Genomic DNA, 19,094 nt, shown 5'->3' on the forward strand with positions numbered 1-19,094 from the left:
GTTTCCACCAGGTGCTCTGGTTTCCTCCCACATTCCAAATACATACAAATTTGTTAGTAATTTGTTGGCATGCTATGTTAGCGCCAGAAGCCCGGTGACCCTTCTGATCTATCCACAGCATATCTCATAGTGTTGAGTGCTGACAAAAACAATGCATTTCACTTTAGGTTCCAATGTTTTGATATACACGTGACAAATAAATCTAATCTTTGTAATTTTATTTGTCACTGAACAGTGAAGTTCTACACTGCCACAAAAACAAAAAAAAATTCATGACATATGTCAGTGATCATAAGCCTGATTCTGACAATTTCTCGACTGAAAGGACTAACCATGCTGTGGAAATTATGTGAAAAGAGACCAGCAGGGCGCACACTCAGACCACGGTGAAAACCCACTTCCTGTTAGTTCTATCCTCTTGGATTACTTTTGGGACTTAAGAGTCAGTTAAGAATGGCAAATACCAACCTACAACAACTCTATTATGGTGATGGATCACATGGTGCAATAAGGTTCTGGATATCATAGTTTGATTTACATATATGAATCAAAGCACTCTTCACGGATTGAATTGTACCCACACATATTTCCTGGCAGCATACTTATTGAGAAAATAAAGATCTAGTGAAATAGTCACATAGGTCTGACACTTGTTATTCAACAGTTGGGCCTTTTAGTTTTTGCACAATTCTCCCCGGGGGCAGTCAGATCTTCCTGTGATCATTTAACGACAACCACCTTCCTGGTTTCAGTAATGTTTGGGTCACACCTTGAAAATGTACTGCATTACAGACAAACAATACCAAGTAGTTTGTTCCAGGGGATTTTTGGGGTTGTTATTTAACACAACACACAACTGAAATAGGATTATTTTTGCCAATACTAACCTGCACAAACTTTGTCAGCCTTAGGTCCATTTGCATTAAAATATCTTCCCAAGCCTCACACATGCAGGTCAGTGACAGTTTTTGGTACTAATGATTTAAAAAAAAGAGTAATTAAACTGAAGTAGTGACATAACCAAGATTACAGTAACAAATGATCAATTAATTCAAATGACCAGGACCTGGTGAAGGCTGTCCATTGCTTACGGCATTGTTACGGCATTGCTTTAAACACAGCTCTTTGACTTACTTGCCAGAAGTCCATTCAGAGATATGACTAAAATCTATTAGCATAAGCTTCAATTTTTTTTAAGAAAGTTGTCATATATTTACAGTTGCAAGAAAAAGTTTGCAATACCTAATACCTATTTTGTGCGATAATAACAGGGTAGTTGTGATGGGTGATTTAAACTTTCCTAATATTGACTGGCATCTTCTGAGGGCAAAGGGTTTAGATTGGGTGGAGTTTGTTAGGTGTGTTCAGGAAGGTTTCCTGATGCAATATGTAGATAAGCCAACCAGAGAGGCCATACTTGATCTGGTAATGGGAAGTGAACCTAATCAGGTGTTAGATCTCTTGGTGGGAGAGCATTTTGGAGGTAGTGATCACAACTCTATCTCCTTTACCATAGCGTTAGAGAGGAATAGGAGCAGACAGTTTGGGAAAACATTTAATTGGGGTAGGCAGAAATATAATGCTATTGGGCAGGAACTGAGGAACATAAATTGGAAGCAGAGGTTCTCAGGAAAATGCATGGCAGCAATGTGGCAAATGTTCAGGGAACATTTTCATGGCATTCTACATAGGCATGTTCCACTGAGGCAGGGAAAGGATGACAGGGTTAAAGAACCATGGTGTAGAAAGGACATAGAATATCTAGTTAAAAAGAAAAACTTACGAAAGGTCCATGAAACTAGGTACTGCTAGAGCTCTAGAAAATTATAAGGGTGCCAGGAAGGAGCTCAATAATGAAATTAGGAGAACTAGAAGGTGCCATGGGAGGCCTTGGTGAGCAGGATTAAGGAAAACCCCAAGGCATTCTACAAGTATGTGAATAGCAAGAGGGTGAGCCATGTGAGAATAGGACCAATTAGGAGTGAGAGTGGAAGCATGTGCATAGAGCCAGAGGAGGTAGCGGTACTTAATGAATACTTCGCTTCAGTATTCATCAGTGAAAAGGACCTTGGCAATTCTGGGGATAACGTACAGCAGACTGACACACTTGAGTATACAGAAATTAAGAAAGAGAATGTGCTGGAGGTTTTGAAAGGTATTAAGTTAGATAAATTCCTGGGACCGGATGAGATATACCCCAGGCTACTGTGGAAAGCGAGGGAGGAGATTGCTGAGCCTCTGGTGATGATCTTTGCATCATCAATACAGATGAGAGAAGGACCAGAGGATTGGAAGGTTGCAAACTTTGTTCCCTTGTTCAAGAAAGGGAGTAGAGATAATGCAGAAAATTATAGACCAGTGGGTCTTAATTCAGTGGTGGGCAAGTTGTTGCAGAAGACCCTGAGAGGCAGGATTTATGAGCATTTGGAGGGACATAATCTGATAGTCAGCCCTTTGTCAAGGGCAGGTCATGCCTTATGAACCTGATGGAATTTTTTGAGGATGTAACAAAACACATTGATGAAGGTAGACCAGGAAATGCAGTGTATATGGATTTCAGTAAGGCATTTGATAAGGTTCCCCATGCTAGGCTCATTCAGAAGGTAATGAGGCATGGAATCTAAGGAGAACTTACTTTGTGGATCCAAATTAGCTTACCCACATAAGGCAAAGGGTGGTCGTGAATGGTTTGTATTCTGCATGGAGGACTGTGGCCAGTGGTGTTCTGCAGGGATCTGTTCTGGGACCCCTCCTTTGTGAATTTTATAAATAACCTGGATGGGTGAATAAGTTTGCTGATGACACAAAAGTTGGGAGTGTTACGGATTGTCCGGAGGGTTGTCAGAGGCTACAGCGCGACATCAATAGGATGCAGAACTGGGCTGAGAAGTGGCAAATGGAGTTCAACTCAGTTAAGTGTGAAGTGGTTCATTTTGGAAGGTCAACTTTGAAGACAGAATATAATATTAACAGTAAGACTTTTAGCAGTGTAGAGGATCAGCAAGATCTTGGGGTCCATGTCCAGTCTTGACAGTGTTGTTAAGAGGCTGTATGATGTATTGGTATTCATCAGCTGTGGGATTGAGTTCAACAGCTGTGACATAATGTTACAGCTATATAAGACCTTAGGTAGACCCCATCTGTTCAGTTCTGGTCACCTCATTATAGGAAGGATATAGATTCTATAGACAGAGTACACAGGAGATTTACAAGGATGTTGGCTGGATTGGAGAGCATGCCTTATGAGAATAGGTTGAGTGAACTTGGCCTTTTCTTCTTGGAGCGACAGAGGATGAGAGGTAACTGGATAGAGATGTGTAAGATGACGAGAGGCATTGATCATGTGGATAGCCAGAGGCTTTCTCCCGGGGCTGAAATGATGGGGCATAGTTTTAAGGTGCTTGGAAGTAAGTACAGGGGGATGTCAGAGGTATGTTTTTCACACAGAGAGTGGTGGGTGCATGGATGGCACAGCCAGCGAAGGTGGTTCTATGTTTCTATACCTGGTTTTCTGCATTAATTACTCAAACTGTGGTCTGAGCTTCATCTAAGCTGCAATAATAGACAAACACAATCTTCCTAAACTAATAACACACAAACCATAGTACTTCTGGTCAATACTGAGTGCTCCATTTAAACAACCAGTCTAGGTTCAAAAAAGTATGTGAACCTCTGGGGTAATGCCTTCTACAAAAGGTATTTGGAGTCAGGTATTCCAGTCAATCAGATGAGATTGGAGGTGTGTGTTGTGGTGGTGTCCTGCCCTATAAAAAAGACACACAAAGTCAGGTTACTGATAAATCCTGCTCTTCTCAAAAAAGATCTGTTTACGTGCACTATACCTTGATCGAAACAACTTCCAGAGAACATTAGAAGAAGAATTGTAGAGACGAATGAAGCTGGAAAAGGTTACAAAATAATTTCTAAAGATCTGAGTATTCATCAGTCCACAGTAAATCATCTACAAATGCAGGAAACTCAGTACTGTTGCTACTCTCCCTAGGATTGGGCAACCTGCAAAGATCACACCAAAAGCACAACATGCAATGCTGAAGAAGGTGGAAAAGAATCCAAAAGTTTGCAAAACACCTGCAGAAATCTCTAGAACTTGCTGAAGTCTTGTTACTTGTCCACTATATGAACAACACTAAACAAGCAAGGTGCTCCTAGAAGGACACCATGGAAGAAAACACTGCGTGTATGTATATGAGTGTGTGCGTGTGCTTGTTAATACGTGCATACACCATGAATGATTGGACCATAAAGCGGAGTCTTGGGGTACAAATCCAAGGATCCCTGAAGGTTGCAAGAGCACCTTCATAAGCAGGAAAGTAGAACAATAACCTTAATAACTACAAAATACAAAAGTAGAATTATGGTACATCTCACAGATGAGGAGTTTCTGAATATGTCATGTTTGTTTTCCTTCACGCAGAGGGAAATGATTGAGGTATACAAAACGAGGAGTACAGAGAGGACATGAAATATTTTCCATAACTGAGGTATCAAAAGCTAGGGGAAATAGATTTAGGGTAAAAAGGAGAAACATTAGAAGGAATCTGAAGAATGGTTTCATACAGGTGGTTGGAATCTGAAATGGACTTCCTGAATATGTGGTAGAAGGAACTCTTAGCATGTGAAAAGAATCTAGATGAATGCTTGAATTGCCAAGCCACAGAAGACTACAGGGCAAGTGTTACTAAATTGGAAATTGATGGTTGGCAAGGATAAGGTGGGCCAAAGACCATAAGACAAGGGAGCTGATGGCAAAGGGCACAACGAGGGCATAGAAACACAGGACCTGTAACTGCAATGTAAAATTCTACAATCATTCCTTAAACGTTAATTCTAACAGTATACTTAACCACACATTTTAGCATTTGGAAACTATCATACGAGAGCTTAAATCCATTATAGCTTTCACAAAGCTTCAAATGATTATTCACTGAGAGCAGTAATCCTGGTGTAATTTGATGAAGGCTCACTGACCCAAAGCATTAATTAGGTTTCTACTTTTACAGATGCTGTTTGACCTGCTGAATATTTCTAGGAATTTTTTTGATTGATTTCAAAGTTCCAATACTGGCAGCACTTTGATTTTGCATTAACCTTGGCTTGTGGTTTCCTTATCCTCTTTGGAAGGGTGCAATGAAACCAACAGCGGTGATTTTTTTAAAATAGGAACTGAAGGTAGAGTTTTCTGTTTTATAAGAATCAATACAAAAATAATTTATTTATCTATTGCTCTATTAAAAGTTTTCCAGTTTAATAAACTTAATATTTCTGAAATATGGTGTTTCTTTTTATTTTTTGTTTCTTTCCAGGTTTAGCACTATTAACTTTATAGCAGTAATCATATCAATATATTTTAACTTTTCCATAATATTGTGGTGTTGGGTAATGGATTATTTTTCTCTCCTTGCAACTTTAACTACCTCAATAGATCAAATGAGAAAATTGAAGTTGTGGATCTACTGCTTCATAAAATATCCAGACTGGCAAAAAAGTTTCAACTTGGACCCAGAAAATTTAAGCTGATAAATTGATGAAAAGTCTTTTAATTCTTCAAATGCAGCCCAAGTCTCCATGCCCTCAGTGATTATTGCTGACAACGCACATGGCAGCAAGCTCTGCTTGAGCTAATTTATCATGCAGATTGCATTTGCAGGTTACATTGCTAGCATGAGTTAATTCATTATAATGAAACCATTCAGAACCTTCTTCACATTTCTGGTAGAAATAGGGTGATTTATTCCGGCAAATAAAACACACTATTTCATCACTATCTGTTTTGAAAGATCACATACATGTGATTAATATGAAGGAAACTTCAAGAACTTCAACAAACCAAAGGCTTCAAGAATGCTGATGTCAGTGACTTAGTTAACAAACGAAATTAACTTTTAACACTATAAATTAGTGGGTTGTTTTGTTATGTCTTCCCTTTCACTGAGACGGGGGACACCACTTTCACCCTCTACTAGAGAGAGAAAAGGAGCCTACAGCATGTCGAATTAGTTTTTGTGAATAACTAGTATTTAGTGGATGATTAGTTTTTGTTGTACTGCAGATCATGGTCTTTACTGGGAGTTTGTTTTTGCATGCTCAGTGGGTGGAGGGTACTGGAGCTTTTTTACGGAAGTGGGTGGAGGGTACTGGAGCTTTTTTACGGAAGTGGGTGGAGGGTACTGGAGCTTTTTTACGGAAGTGGGTGGAAGGTACTGGAGCTTTTTTACGGAAGTGGGTAGAAGGTACTGGAGCTTTTTTACGGAAGTGGGTGGAGGGTACTGGAGCTTTTTTACGGAAGTGGGTGGAGGGTACTGGAGCTTTTTTACGATAGTGTGTGGAGGGTACTGGAGCTTTTTTACGGAAGTGGGTGGAGGGTACTGGAGCTTTTTTACGATAGTGTGTGGAGGGTACTGGAGCTTTTTTACGGAAGTGGGTGGAGGGTACTGGAGCTTTTTTACTGAAGTGGGTGGAAGGTACTGGAGCTTTTTTACGGAAGTGGGTGGAGGGTACTGGAGCTTTTTTACGATAGTGTGTGGAGGGTACTGGAGCTTTTTTACGGAAGTGGGTGGAGGGTACTGGAGCTTTTTTACGATAGTGTGTGGAGGGTACTGGAGCTTTTTTACGGAAGTGGGTGGAGGGTACTGGAGCTTTTTTACGGAAGTGGGTGGAGGGTACTGGAGCTTTTTTACGGAAGTGGGTGGAGGGTACGGGAGCTTTTTTACGGAAGTGGGTGGAGGGTACTGGAGCTTTTTTATGATAGTGTGTGGAGGGTACTGGAGCTTTTTTACGGAAGTGGGTGGAAGTTACTGGAGCTTTTTTACGGAAGTGGGTGGAAGTTACTGGAGCTTTTTTACGGAAGTGGGTGGAGGGTACTGGAGCTTTTTTACGGAAGTGGGTGGAAGGTACTGCAGCTTTTTTACGGAAGTGGGTGGAAGGTACTGCAGCTTTTTTACGGAAGTGGGTGGAAGTTACTGGAGCTTTTTTACGGAAGTGGGTGGAGGGAACTGGAGCTTTTTTACGGAAGTGGGTGGAGGGTACTGGAGCTTTTTTACGGAAGTGGGTGGAGGGTACTGGAGCTTTTTTACGGAAGTGGGTGGAAGTTACTGGAGCTTTTTTACGGAAGTGGGTGGAGGGTACTGGAGCTTTTTTACGGAAGTGGGTGGAGGGTACTGGAGCTTTTTTGTGGACGTGGGTGGAGGGTACTGGAGCTTTTTTGTGGACGTGGGTGGAGGATGGTTGTTGCTTTGCTGCAGGTTGTACATGGGGAGGCTTTGGCATTGTAAAGTTTTATCTGTCACTCGCTCTTTGGAGTATTCTTCTGTTTTTGTGGATGCCTGTGAAGAACAAGAACTGCAGGATGTATATTGCATATATTTCTCTGCAATTAAATGGAACTATTGAACTATTAAGAAAAAAAAACAATACTTCTCTTTGGTCTTATGGGTTAGACTTGTAATTGGTTGCAATTTACTTGTTTTTTTCTCTGATGCTTTTCATTGTCCTTGGTTAGAAGTCTTAGTATTGAAAATTAGTAGAATTTTTTTGGGCTCCTCATTATCTGACAGATGAACTCAGTGAACTAGCCAATGCCAATGTCATATATCAGTGAAAGATCATCGGCAATTAAAAAAACAAGTTGAGGCATAAAACGAGGAAAATCTGAATACAAAGACAATCAAATATAATGAAATAATTAATCTTATTTGTTGATCTGTTATAATTCAAGTGTGGAACTTTGGACTGTACCTGGAGAAGTGTTGAAATATGAGTGAACTTCCGGGCCATCCGAGTAACCTCAGGCAAACAATCTGACAGTAAGGTGGTATCTAACTGTATAAACAAAAGATAAGACCTTTTATTATAAAGCTAACATTTTGTTTCAATATTACTACTCCTACTATGGTGTTGGCAAAAAAATTCCAACTTATTGCAAGCTCAAACAGATTAGTGAATTTATACTCAAAACAACAAGGTCAAGGGGCATTATTTAAAACTCATTTGTCAAACCATTAGGACTTATTTGCAAACAGAAAATCTGCAGATGCTGGAAATCCAAGCCACACACACAAAATACTGGAGGAACTTAGCAGGCCAGGCAACATCTATGGAAAAAAGCACCGTTGACATTTCTGGCCAAAACCCTTCAGCAGGACTTACTTGCAACATTTGTTACATTAACCATACAACACTAAACCAAGATTATACAAGAAAATACATTTTTTGACCCAAGTTCAGGAAATCCTACCTGAAAATAGCTGATAATTGGCTCTGGTTCTTTGGATAGCTGAACCTCTGTTATTACAGACAATGATTTTAAATCACTGGATAAGCAAAGTCCCAAACATCGGCCTGCAATCTGTAGGAGAAAATCAAAACCATGTTTATGTGTAACACTTTATTACATTTCACTATTCATAACTAAAGATGCAAAGCCTTCTCTCCAAAATCATGAAAAATATTAAGGCCATTTTTAACTAATTCATATCTCATTAGCTGCATGCTCACCAGACTCCATAATTTCTTTCCCATGAAACTTCTTATCTAAAACACAGGGACATGATCCTGCGTGTCAACATCTCAGCAGATCTATCCTGGGCTCAACATGCTGATACAAAGAAGGCACAACAGCAGGAGCTTGAGGAGAATTAGTATGTCACCAAAGACTCGCAAATTTCCACAGTGTACTGTGGAGAGCGTTCTAAGTGGTTACACCACCATCTGTTACAGAGGGGCACTGCACAGGATTGGAAAAAGTGGCAGAAAGTTGTAAACTCAGTCATGGGTACTGGCCTCTCCAGCATCTAGGACACTTCAAAAGGCGATGCCTCAAAAAGGTAGCATCTATCATTGTGAACACCATCACCCAGGACATGCTGAATTCTCAGCGCTACCATCAAGGAGACACAGGAGTACGAAGGCAAATACTCAACATTTCAGGAAGAGCTTCTTCCCCTCCAACATCAGATTTCTGAATGGACAAAGAACCCATGAACATTTCTTCAGTGTTTCTTTCCCTCTCATTTTGCATTACTTACTTAATTTTTTATATATACTCACTATAATTTATTGTATTTCTTATTATGAATTGCAATGTACTGCTGCAGCAAAACAACAAATTTCATGACATATGGCAATGATATTAATCCTGATTCTGATACATTCCACTAAGAGTGGTCTTGGTATACTCAATTCAAACAAAATAAGATCAAAAGCACTTAAAATAAATCAGTAGGTAAAATGGATGAGTTTCCTGTACGTAGCACTGATTTTCTCCTTGTGGTTTGATGCCCTGTCTATCCTTCTGATCCTGGTCGCTTTGGACTCACTGCACATTGATGTAGCTGTCAATCATTTTTACAAAATCCTACTGAAGCAAATCTGGCAAGTGCTGCTTTATGATGCTTCAGAAAATAATCTATGGCTGTTTACGTCTCATTGTACTGACATACAGTACTTATAGCTATTTGAATTAGAATAAAGTTATATTTTGGAAATGCTCTTTGTCATCGAGAAGCCAATTGGTTTTTATGTCTGAATACTGAAAGAAAAATTTGATTCTCAATGATACATGAGGATGAGTGACCAAAAGCTTTCTGAGTGAAGTAGATTTTAAAGAGCATCTTAAAGGAAGTAACAGACAGACATTACAGAGTGTAGGGTTACAGCAGCTGAAGGCTCAGCTACTTAGGATGGAATGATTAAATTCAGTAATAAACAAAACCCAGAATTAAATGAGCACAAATACTTTGGAGAACTTCATGCTAAAGGGGTTGATAGAAGGGTAGGCCATGTGAAGATTTAAAAACAAGAATGAGAATTTTAAATCCTTAACTAATACAGGTGCATATCAGGAGGTACAAGATATGGCTAAACAGGACATCGCATGAGCTAGGATACAGACAGCAGATAGACTGAGTTTTGCAAAGGAGGAAGACAAGCCAGCAGTGCATTAGAATAGTCAGGGTAACTGAGGGATCAGTTAGATACCTAGTAGATACATTAGATGCAAAATTGGGGTACAGCATGTGAAATTACATCTTGTTAAAGCACAGATGAAGGGAAGAACTTGAAAGTTGCCAGTAGTGATGGTGGTAAAAAAAAATGAAAATCAGGATATTCAGCAATTATTGCAAAAAAAGGTGCTAAATTAATACTGAAATTTGCTAAAAGTCATATTATTATTATTATCATCACCTAATAAAAACTAAGATGCCACATGGCTCTTTTTTGTCGTTCATGCCTAGGAACTGCTTAAACTTCTGGGCAAAAAAACATGGTTGGAGAAGCCACGGTTCATTAACATGGCAGAATGTCGGTGCTTAATTATACACAGTGAGCGCCTTCATTTGCCTTCTCACCTCATTTTTTCTTGATTTGAGAAGGGGTACAGATTTTGAGAAGCAATTACAAAACTGTATTTTAAAAGATAGACAAGATAGTAGACAATTTGTGCAGCATTACAGAAACATTGTTGATATTTCAGGTTTAAAACCCTTCACCAGAAATTCTGAAGAATCTTCAACCTGAAATATTAACTCTGTTTCTCTTTCCTGAGCTGACCTATTCAGTGTTTCTGTGAATTTTCCTTTTTGTTTTTGATTTCCAGCATCTGTAGTTATTTTCTGATTTTCAATTTTCAAGTCATTTCTTTCCTGTGCAAAGTGTGTAGGACAGTGATTGAAGCTGGATGTTTTATAGCCACTGAAAAAGGACTCCATCAGAAGCTTCTTAATAGAGTGTTATGCCTAATGTATTTGAAGAATTTTCACAATTCAAATGCAAGATATTCTAAAATAATAACAACACTCTAATCTGTTCTGGTGTTGTGGCTTGCACCTGACCACCAGGCAGTATTCAGAATCAGAATTTAGTTCTTTTTTTATATAATTATTTAAGTATAAAAACTGTCATACTTGTGTTACAGTTGCAATCTTGTACATTCCATATGCATATAATTCAATGAAACCAGAATCTCCCCCTAGAACAAGGGTACTTAACCTGATGAGAAAAAAAACACAAATTTAAATACTTAAAAATCATATTTGGACAAAGCATAAATTTCATATTTCATAATCAAGTGTGATCTTTCACACTTGCAGAGGAATCAAATTATTTTCAATTTTTAATAAAAAGTGAGAGTCCCTGAAGATCAATTCTGCTAATTTACGAAGGCCCTTGGCTGTTTAGATAACCAGCACTCTCTGCCATTTTCCAAGTTGCCTATTTGAAAAGGTTAATTCACATTGCATGTGATGAAATCTTGCATACATTGTGTGTTCACTGCTTTGATCTGCATCTTGAAACTTTTATCACTTTCAGCATGGGTACCACCAACAAAGTATTACTTGGCATCTTAGATGAGAAACATGACTACTAGGAGTATGTAATCCTTATATTCACAGTTCTACAGCTGTACATATGAAAAGGCATAAGCAGAGGGATGCACATAATTGTCTAACTTCCCCCATCTCCAACAGGATCCCATCACCAAGCACATCTCCTCAACTCCCCCGTCCCCCCCACCGCACCGACAACTTTCCATTTTCCGCAGGGGTCGCTCTTTACACAACTCCCTTGTCCACTCATCCATCTCCACCGAGATCCCTCTTGGTACTTATCCTTGCAAGAGGAAAAAGTGTCATACCTGTCCCTCCACCTCCTCCCTCACTATGTGAGGCGACACTTCACCTGTTGGAGTTATCTATTGTATCTAGTGCTCCAGGTGTGCCCCGACGTAGATTGGGAGACCACTTCAATGAGCAACTACACTCCATCTGCCAGAAAAATCGGGATCTCCAGGTAGCCACTTATTCAATTTTACTTCCTATTCCCATTCCAACACGTCAGTCCATGGCCTGTTCTACTGCCGCGATGAGGCCACTGTCAGGTTGGAGGAGCATCACCTTATATTCCATTTACATAGCCTCCAGCCTGATGGCACGAACATCGATTTCATGAACTTCCGGCAATTGCCCCGCCTCTTTCACCACTCCCATTACCCTCTTTCACCTTACCTCCTTATCTGCCCATCACTTCTTTTTGGTGCTCCTCCTCCTTCTCTTTCTTCCTAGGTCTTCTACCCTCTCCTGTCAAGATTCCCCTTCCTTTAGCCTTTTATCTCTTTCACCAATCAATTTCCTGGCTCTTTACTTCACCCCTCCCACTCTGCCAGTTTCATGCATCACCTACCACCTTGTACTTCTTCTTCCCCTTCCCCCACCTTCTTACTCTGACCTCATCGTTTTTATTTCCAGACCTGATGAAAGACCTCGGCCTGAAAAGTCAACTGCTCCAGCATCTGCAGATTTTCTTGCACTTGTGACTTCACAATTCAAGATTGTTTAATGTCAATTCCAGTACACAAGTGTAAAGGAGAATGAAATACCTGCTACTCCAGTTCCGATGCAGCACAAAAGCACACAATAAAGAAGGCAAAGTAATAAAAAAGCTCACCATAAATCTAAACACTTAAGATAGCTTGTATACATAGATTGATTGTACAGGAGTGTCTGTACATAAGGTGATTCAGACAGGAAATGATAGAGGGTGTAGAGGGGTGGGTTAGTTGTTGGAGGTGTTGATTAGTCTTACTGCTTGGGGAAATTAACAGTTTTTGAGTCTTGTGGTCCTGGCTTGGATGTTATAGCCTCCTCCCTGGGAGTGGGGCAAATAGTCCATGAACAAAGTAGGTGGGATTCTTCATGATGTTGCTGGCCTTTTTCCAGCACTATTCTATACACGTGTCCTTGATAGCGGGTTAGCTGATGTCAGTGATTTCTTGGGCAGTTTTGACTACACATTGTAGAGCCTTTTTATCCACCACAGTGCAGTTTCTATGCCATGCAGTGATGCAGCATGCTAGGATGCTCTCTACTGCTCATCTGCAGAAGGATGTAAGTATTGATGTGCATTGAATCAGGTCTTAAGTCAAATTTGCTCTCAATGAAGCCCATAAGAGAAAGCAGATGCTTAGATACGCAATTCTAACCAAATAGCCACAGGTTTTAGGCACCATCACTGAGAATGAAAACACTCATCATTGCCCAGGAAGGTTCAGCAACTTCTTGGTCTTCCACTCTAGAAACATATAGGTCGGATGCCACTGATTCCAGAGATATCATAATTCTTCCATCATACAATTGGCCAAGTTGTAAAATATCTTCAAATATAAAGAAGCAGTTATTGGATGGCTCCTTAGAAACAAATTAATTTAAGTCTAAAGCACGTTTTGAGACACTCACAGAACCCCAAAGAATATGGCATGGAACTTATGATCACCTTGTTGCCATTAGATGAGTTACTGAACAAATTACTGACGTGCTGAAATGAACTTTAGACACCTGCAAAGTTCTGTGAGTGCCCATCAAAATGCATTGACCAGGATCTCCAGAATGGTTATGGTGAGCTGGTTACTTAAAAACATCGCACAATAGTGAGGATTGATGCAGCAGGAACAACAGGATCAGAATGTCCTCAAGTGATTCTGTGATACTACTGGCCAACATGTCGGCTTTGCAACCCTTGAAGACTATGGCAAAGGCTGCTTCAACTGTAGCTTCAGGGTTTGACGTCGATTGAAAGACTGGAAAGCATATGTGATAGAGTGGATGAAGGAGAAAGGAGGCAGCAGTTAATGGGAAGTGGAATCGCTTCCATTTCTCCTTTTGAGTAAAACTGCAACATTTATAACCCAACCCCATTCATAATTTACCCTCTGATGCCTGATGATAATCTTTTAGAGCTGGAGGATATTTTCCCAAGAGATTAATACCCAAAAAGTAGTCTTTAAGTGAAATTAAAAAGCAAAACATGACAGGCAGCATCTGAAGAAAGAGAAACAGTTAATATCACGTAACATTTCAGGTTGAAGATTTTTCTCATATCCTTTTTCTTGGGACACCTGACAGAATACCCAATGCTCTCATTTATTGCGATAGAGGTAACTGCTTCTGAATTACAGCATCTTCATCAAACCAGCAAAACCTTGAGCATGAGGCTCTTGACAGATCTGTCAGTTTGATGTAGCATTGTTGGTCTAAAGCATTAATTCCATATCTCTTTCCACAATTGCTGCCAGTCTCCCTGGCCATTTCTACCACTTCATTTTTTTGTTTGGATTTTTAATTCTTCAGTTTTTAAAAATGTTCATAAGGTTTCATCTGCACTATTCATGGTTGCCGTCAGTGTGCAAGCTTTTAATGAGTTCCCATGTTACTGGCAGTTTTGATGATTAATGCAAGTATTGACACTTTGCTCCGACAAAGACATCATTACAAATGCATGTGATCCGCAGTAGCTATACAAGCAACTTTTCCACGCACCACTTGTTTCTCTGCAAATGACCAGTTTTAGCTGGGATACCAATAGCTAGGAATACTGGATGTACTGTACAGAGTTCCAGCTAAAATTATAGGTTTCCATTTCATTAACTACTTCCAAGTTACAGCATCAGCACTGAGCCAAAGAAAATACCAAGCCTCAGACTCTTCACCTATCTTTGGTCCCCATCATCTGGATGAGGAGAAAGAGGGAGGTGCAGATCAGCCAGTATGAACTACTGAGAAGAGTGGTTCTAACGAATAAAATTAAGGAAATTTGCATCTTAAGAATACATAATTTCTGAGAACTACATTTTGTTGATATGTGCTCAACAATGAAATACTTTTGCATATGATCATATTCATTTTACCTGTCAACCTCCACATATTAATCAATAAAATGTAATAAAAAGAATGGGGGAAATACCTTTTGTCACCCAAAAGCTTTGTTACTTCATCTGATTTTTCTTCACTAAACAGAGAGAGAAAATGTTTCTTAGTACTCAGAAAAACAACTTAAGCTAGCTTTCAAAACTATAGATTTCATACATTGGGACATACCTGAATATTTTTGCTGAGGTACTGTAACTTGTTAAGATAAGAAGTACATGGGCATTAGAAAAGAAGTACACTAAATGCAGCATTGCCAACTTTTAAAATAATTTTACAACTACAATCTTTAAACAATAAACGTGTATGCCAGTATTTAAATAAAGTGTTCATTTAAATTCTATCCAATTGTAGATTAGGAAACTACCATTTCCCAATCCAAGTTCCATATTTTATTACTGGACTTCAACTTTAAAAAAAGTTTTATACTTCCAATCTGAAAAGAACTTTCATACCTTCGTAGTATTATCATTTAGTAACCTTGAAGAAAGACAAATCATATATGATAAACCCTGTTCGACAGTGGCTGAAAGTATTGTATACATTGCATATCTGAGTTTTCAAAAAGTCTCATTTGATGGTTCTGGTTTGCAAGCAAAATTAATACCCCAGGACAAAAAAGAAGGCAGGAGAAACACACAGAAAATTTGTTAAGCAGCAGAATGCAGACAGGTGATTTTTCTTCTCACTGGTGGGAAATATATATGACAGTCCCCCAGTGGTGCTATTCTGACCCATTTTATCTTTCAAAGTTTACACATTATGATAAATATAAAAACATATGAAAATAAGCAGACGCCTGGTAAAATATGTTGGGGTTGCAAAGTGAATGCCTTCAACAGAATGGATCCTTGTGGTACCTCAGCAAGTGAACAAAATCTGGTCTTATATCTCTTGCCTGCATTTATTATTTTAGACCTAATTTTAATTACATATAAATGGAAATTTTCTTGTATACTCAAATCAGTAAAAGCTGTTTTACACTTGGCTGAAAGTCATAACTTATAATAGGCGCATAATTGAATATTTAAAATCTAGAATTGTAGTAACTGAGTGAAACATATTGGAATTACACTAAGAACATACTATAAATGTTTTCTTAATGAGATAAACATGATTTGATTGTGAATTTACTTATGTTTTACATGAAACCTGTTAAAGCATTTCAATTCTATCAGTTGTTACTCAATTAAGTAATAATGAAATAGCAGACCTACCCCAGCACACAACTTTGCCTAACTTTGCCATGCATTAGCAAGGTGATGCCATCTCATTGACTTAACTGTGGTTTAAACATTAATCATTAAATTCACCTCTTTGGTAGTGCAGGTAACTTGGGCAGGAATAGGCTTCCCTCTTCATCTACTAAACTGATTGAAGAAGTGGCACTAGAAAGGAGGGTTATAATTAGTAAATTTTAACTGATAACCAGAAATAGTTACATGCTCAACAAATTCATCAACTTATCACTGGGGATTTTAGGTCTTATTTTTGTTTTACCAATATTTTATTTTACTTCACACTGCATATCTGCCCAAAGGACCAAAAAATTTTGACCCATGGAATATTGCTGCACTGAAAACATAAAAGGGTACATACACCATCACCACATATCTTGGTAATTAATGGTCAAGCATGTCACCACTAAGCAGCAGTTTTCTAAATATTTTATGTAGAAACTCATTCATACAAAAATACAAGTCTAACATCACAGTATACAATGTACAGAAAATTGTTCCCAACACAGCCCTACTTACTTTCTTCTTCTGCATTATAGAACTCTGAGATAATTTAAAGTAATGGGAATTTGAAGTAAATAAAGTCAGTGAAATGCAAGGGCAAATATCAATAAACTAAATGGCATTTTCTTTATTCTGATATTTATTTTAGCACATCTAATAACAGAAATATAAATTCAACAAAACGATTAAGTGAATACTTTCAGGTTATGGTGTTATCCATAATCAAACAGTGATGCACATTTAAAAAGATTTCTGAGAGTATAAAAATACTTTTTGGGAAAGGAAAGGCAAATCCTGCTGGAATAATAATGATGTGCCATGAAACACTAATTAATCAAGAAAATTCAAACAGCTTGTGAGTTGTCAAGAAATATGAAGTACAGATTGCAAGAATCTACTGGCCAGTTAATAATGTTCCATTTTTGTGTGAGTGGCAATTCTCTCGCATTTACCTTATTACGTCCAAGAATTTATCCATTCTTCTCACATAGAGAATATGGACTGTTAGTTAGGAATTTGATTTTGGCAATGTGATAGCTATAAACAAAAAGCTATCTAACCAGAAAAGAAATGACTTAAACTACTCAGTCAGAGTAGTTCACGTACAAGGTAAATTTGTCAACTTTCAAAATGTTAAAATGTCGATATGTTAAAAAAAATCCTCACCTCTTTTCCCCAATTAATTTGCTTTTCCTGATCCTGATTTGACTTTAGTTAATTCTCCCTTCTCTGTCATTCATTCCTGTCTATTTCTCGTTCCTTCATTTACTTTTAAATTGGTAATTTATTTAAAGACATACTGCAAGTAGTTCACCAAAGTGAAATGACAAGCTAAAATCAAAAGTATCAGTATCCCAGTGAAGTTAAGGGAATTACAGAAGCACGAGAGAAGAGCTTGCCAAAGTTAAATGGAAAGAGACACTAGCAGGGATGTTGGCAGAGCAAGAAAGGCTGGAATTTCTTTAATCAATTCAGAATATTTAGGATTGATACAGGTTGACCTTCTATAATCCGGCATCATTGAGGCCTGAGGAGTGCCAGATTAGTGGAAATACCGAATTAGAGAAGGATCACATTAAGCATAATCAGTGCCGGATTATCGAAGGAACCAGATTACAGGTAATTGGACTAGTGAAGGTCGAATGTACATCTCACAGATGAAGAAATATTCTAAAAGGGAGGGTGAGGCAACTGCCTTACAAGGGATGCCAAAGACAAAATTTAGTAAAAATCTGTAGTAAATAGGGGATTGGGAAACTTTTAGAAACCAACAGAAGGAAACTAAAAAATGCAATAAGGACAGAAAGATGAAAGAAGAAGGTAAGCTAACCAATAATATAGAAGATGACATCACAAGTTTTTTCAGATATTTAAAGAGTAAAACAGAGGTGAGAGTGCACATTGGATGCTGGTAAATGACATTGAAGGAATTGTAAAGGGGGACAAATAAATGGTGTACGAACTGAAGAAATATTTTGCATCAGTCTTCACTGTGGAAGACACCAGCAGTATGCCAGAAATTTGAGTGTCAGGGGGCAGAAATGAGTGTATTTGTTATTATTAAGGAGAATATGCCTGGGAAGCTGAAAGATCTGAAGGTAGATAAGCCACCTGGACCAGATGGACTACATCCCAAGGTTCTTAAAGAAGTAAATAAAGAGATTATGGAGGCATTAATTGTGATACCTCAAAAATCACTAGATTCGGGAATGTTTCAGGAGGACTGAAAAATTATATATGTCACTTCACTCTTTAAAAAGGGAGAAAGGCAGAAGAAAGGAAGTTATCTGCCATTTAGCCTAACTTCAGAGGACGGGAAGATGTTGGAATCCATTATTAAGGATGAGGTTTCGAGGTACTTAAAGGCACATAATAAAACAGCCCAAATTCGGCCAGGTTTCCTTCAGGAGAAAACTTGATTGACAAACCTGTCGGAACTCCTTGAGGAAGTAACAGGCAGGATAGACAAAGGAGAGTTAGTGGATTATCATTTATGTGGACTTTCAGAAAGCACATGAAGCTACAAATCAAGATAAGAGTCAATGGTATTACAGGAAGTATACTAGCATGGATTGAAGATTGGCTGACAGGCAGGAGGCAAAGAGTGGGAACAAAAGCAGCCTTTTCTGGTTTGCTGCTAGTGACTAATGGTGTTCTGCAAGAATTGGCTTTAGGACCACTTCTTTTCACATTATAAGTCAATGATTAGAATGGCTTTGTAACAGTAGAAAGATAGATAGGTTGTGTTGAGGAAGGAGGAAGTCTTCAGAAGAACAGACTGATTGGGAAAACAAGTGGCAGACAGAATATACTGCAGGGAAATCTAAGGTCATGCACTGTGGTAGAAGGAATAAAGGCATAGACTTGGGTGTCCTTGTGCAGAATTCCTTAACAGTAAACTTGCAGGCTGAGTCAGTGGTAAAGAAGGCAATTGCAATATTAACATTCATTTTGAAAAGGCTAGAATATAAAAGCAAGTTTGTGATATTGAACAATACCCACAAATACTGGACGAATTCAGCAGATTAGGCAGCATCTATGGAAAAGAGTAAGCAGACAATGTGGAAAAAAAGATGAGAAATTAGAGCAAGAAGTACAAGGTGGTAGATGATAGGTGGAACTGGAAAAGAGGGAG

General features: G+C 38.6%; 1 protein-coding gene across 3 annotated transcripts in view; it reads right to left on the bottom strand.

Moving 5' to 3' along the window:
- anapc4 (anaphase promoting complex subunit 4) overlaps positions 1 to 19,094 on the bottom strand; it is an 89,510-nt gene that overhangs the window by 56,088 nt on the left and 14,328 nt on the right. For 2 of the 3 annotated variants that reach the window (XM_059988982.1, XM_059988984.1), the window contains exons 5-11: positions 16,031 to 16,105; positions 14,889 to 14,915; positions 14,755 to 14,799; positions 10,923 to 11,007; positions 8,255 to 8,365; positions 7,756 to 7,839; positions 888 to 974 (exon numbers count right to left, since the gene is read on the bottom strand). In XM_059988982.1, coding sequence (XP_059844965.1) covers positions 888 to 974; positions 7,756 to 7,839; positions 8,255 to 8,365; positions 10,923 to 11,007; positions 14,755 to 14,799; positions 14,889 to 14,915; positions 16,031 to 16,105 — 514 coding nt within the window. The remainder of the gene's footprint in view (positions 1 to 887; positions 975 to 7,755; positions 7,840 to 8,254; positions 8,366 to 10,922; positions 11,008 to 14,754; positions 14,800 to 14,888; positions 14,916 to 16,030; positions 16,106 to 19,094) is intronic. The other variant, XM_059988983.1, reaches the window with a different exon arrangement.

The sequence above is a fragment of the Hypanus sabinus genome, chromosome 14 (assembly GCF_030144855.1).
Source record: "Hypanus sabinus isolate sHypSab1 chromosome 14, sHypSab1.hap1, whole genome shotgun sequence".
NCBI lineage: Eukaryota > Metazoa > Chordata > Chondrichthyes > Myliobatiformes > Dasyatidae > Hypanus > Hypanus sabinus.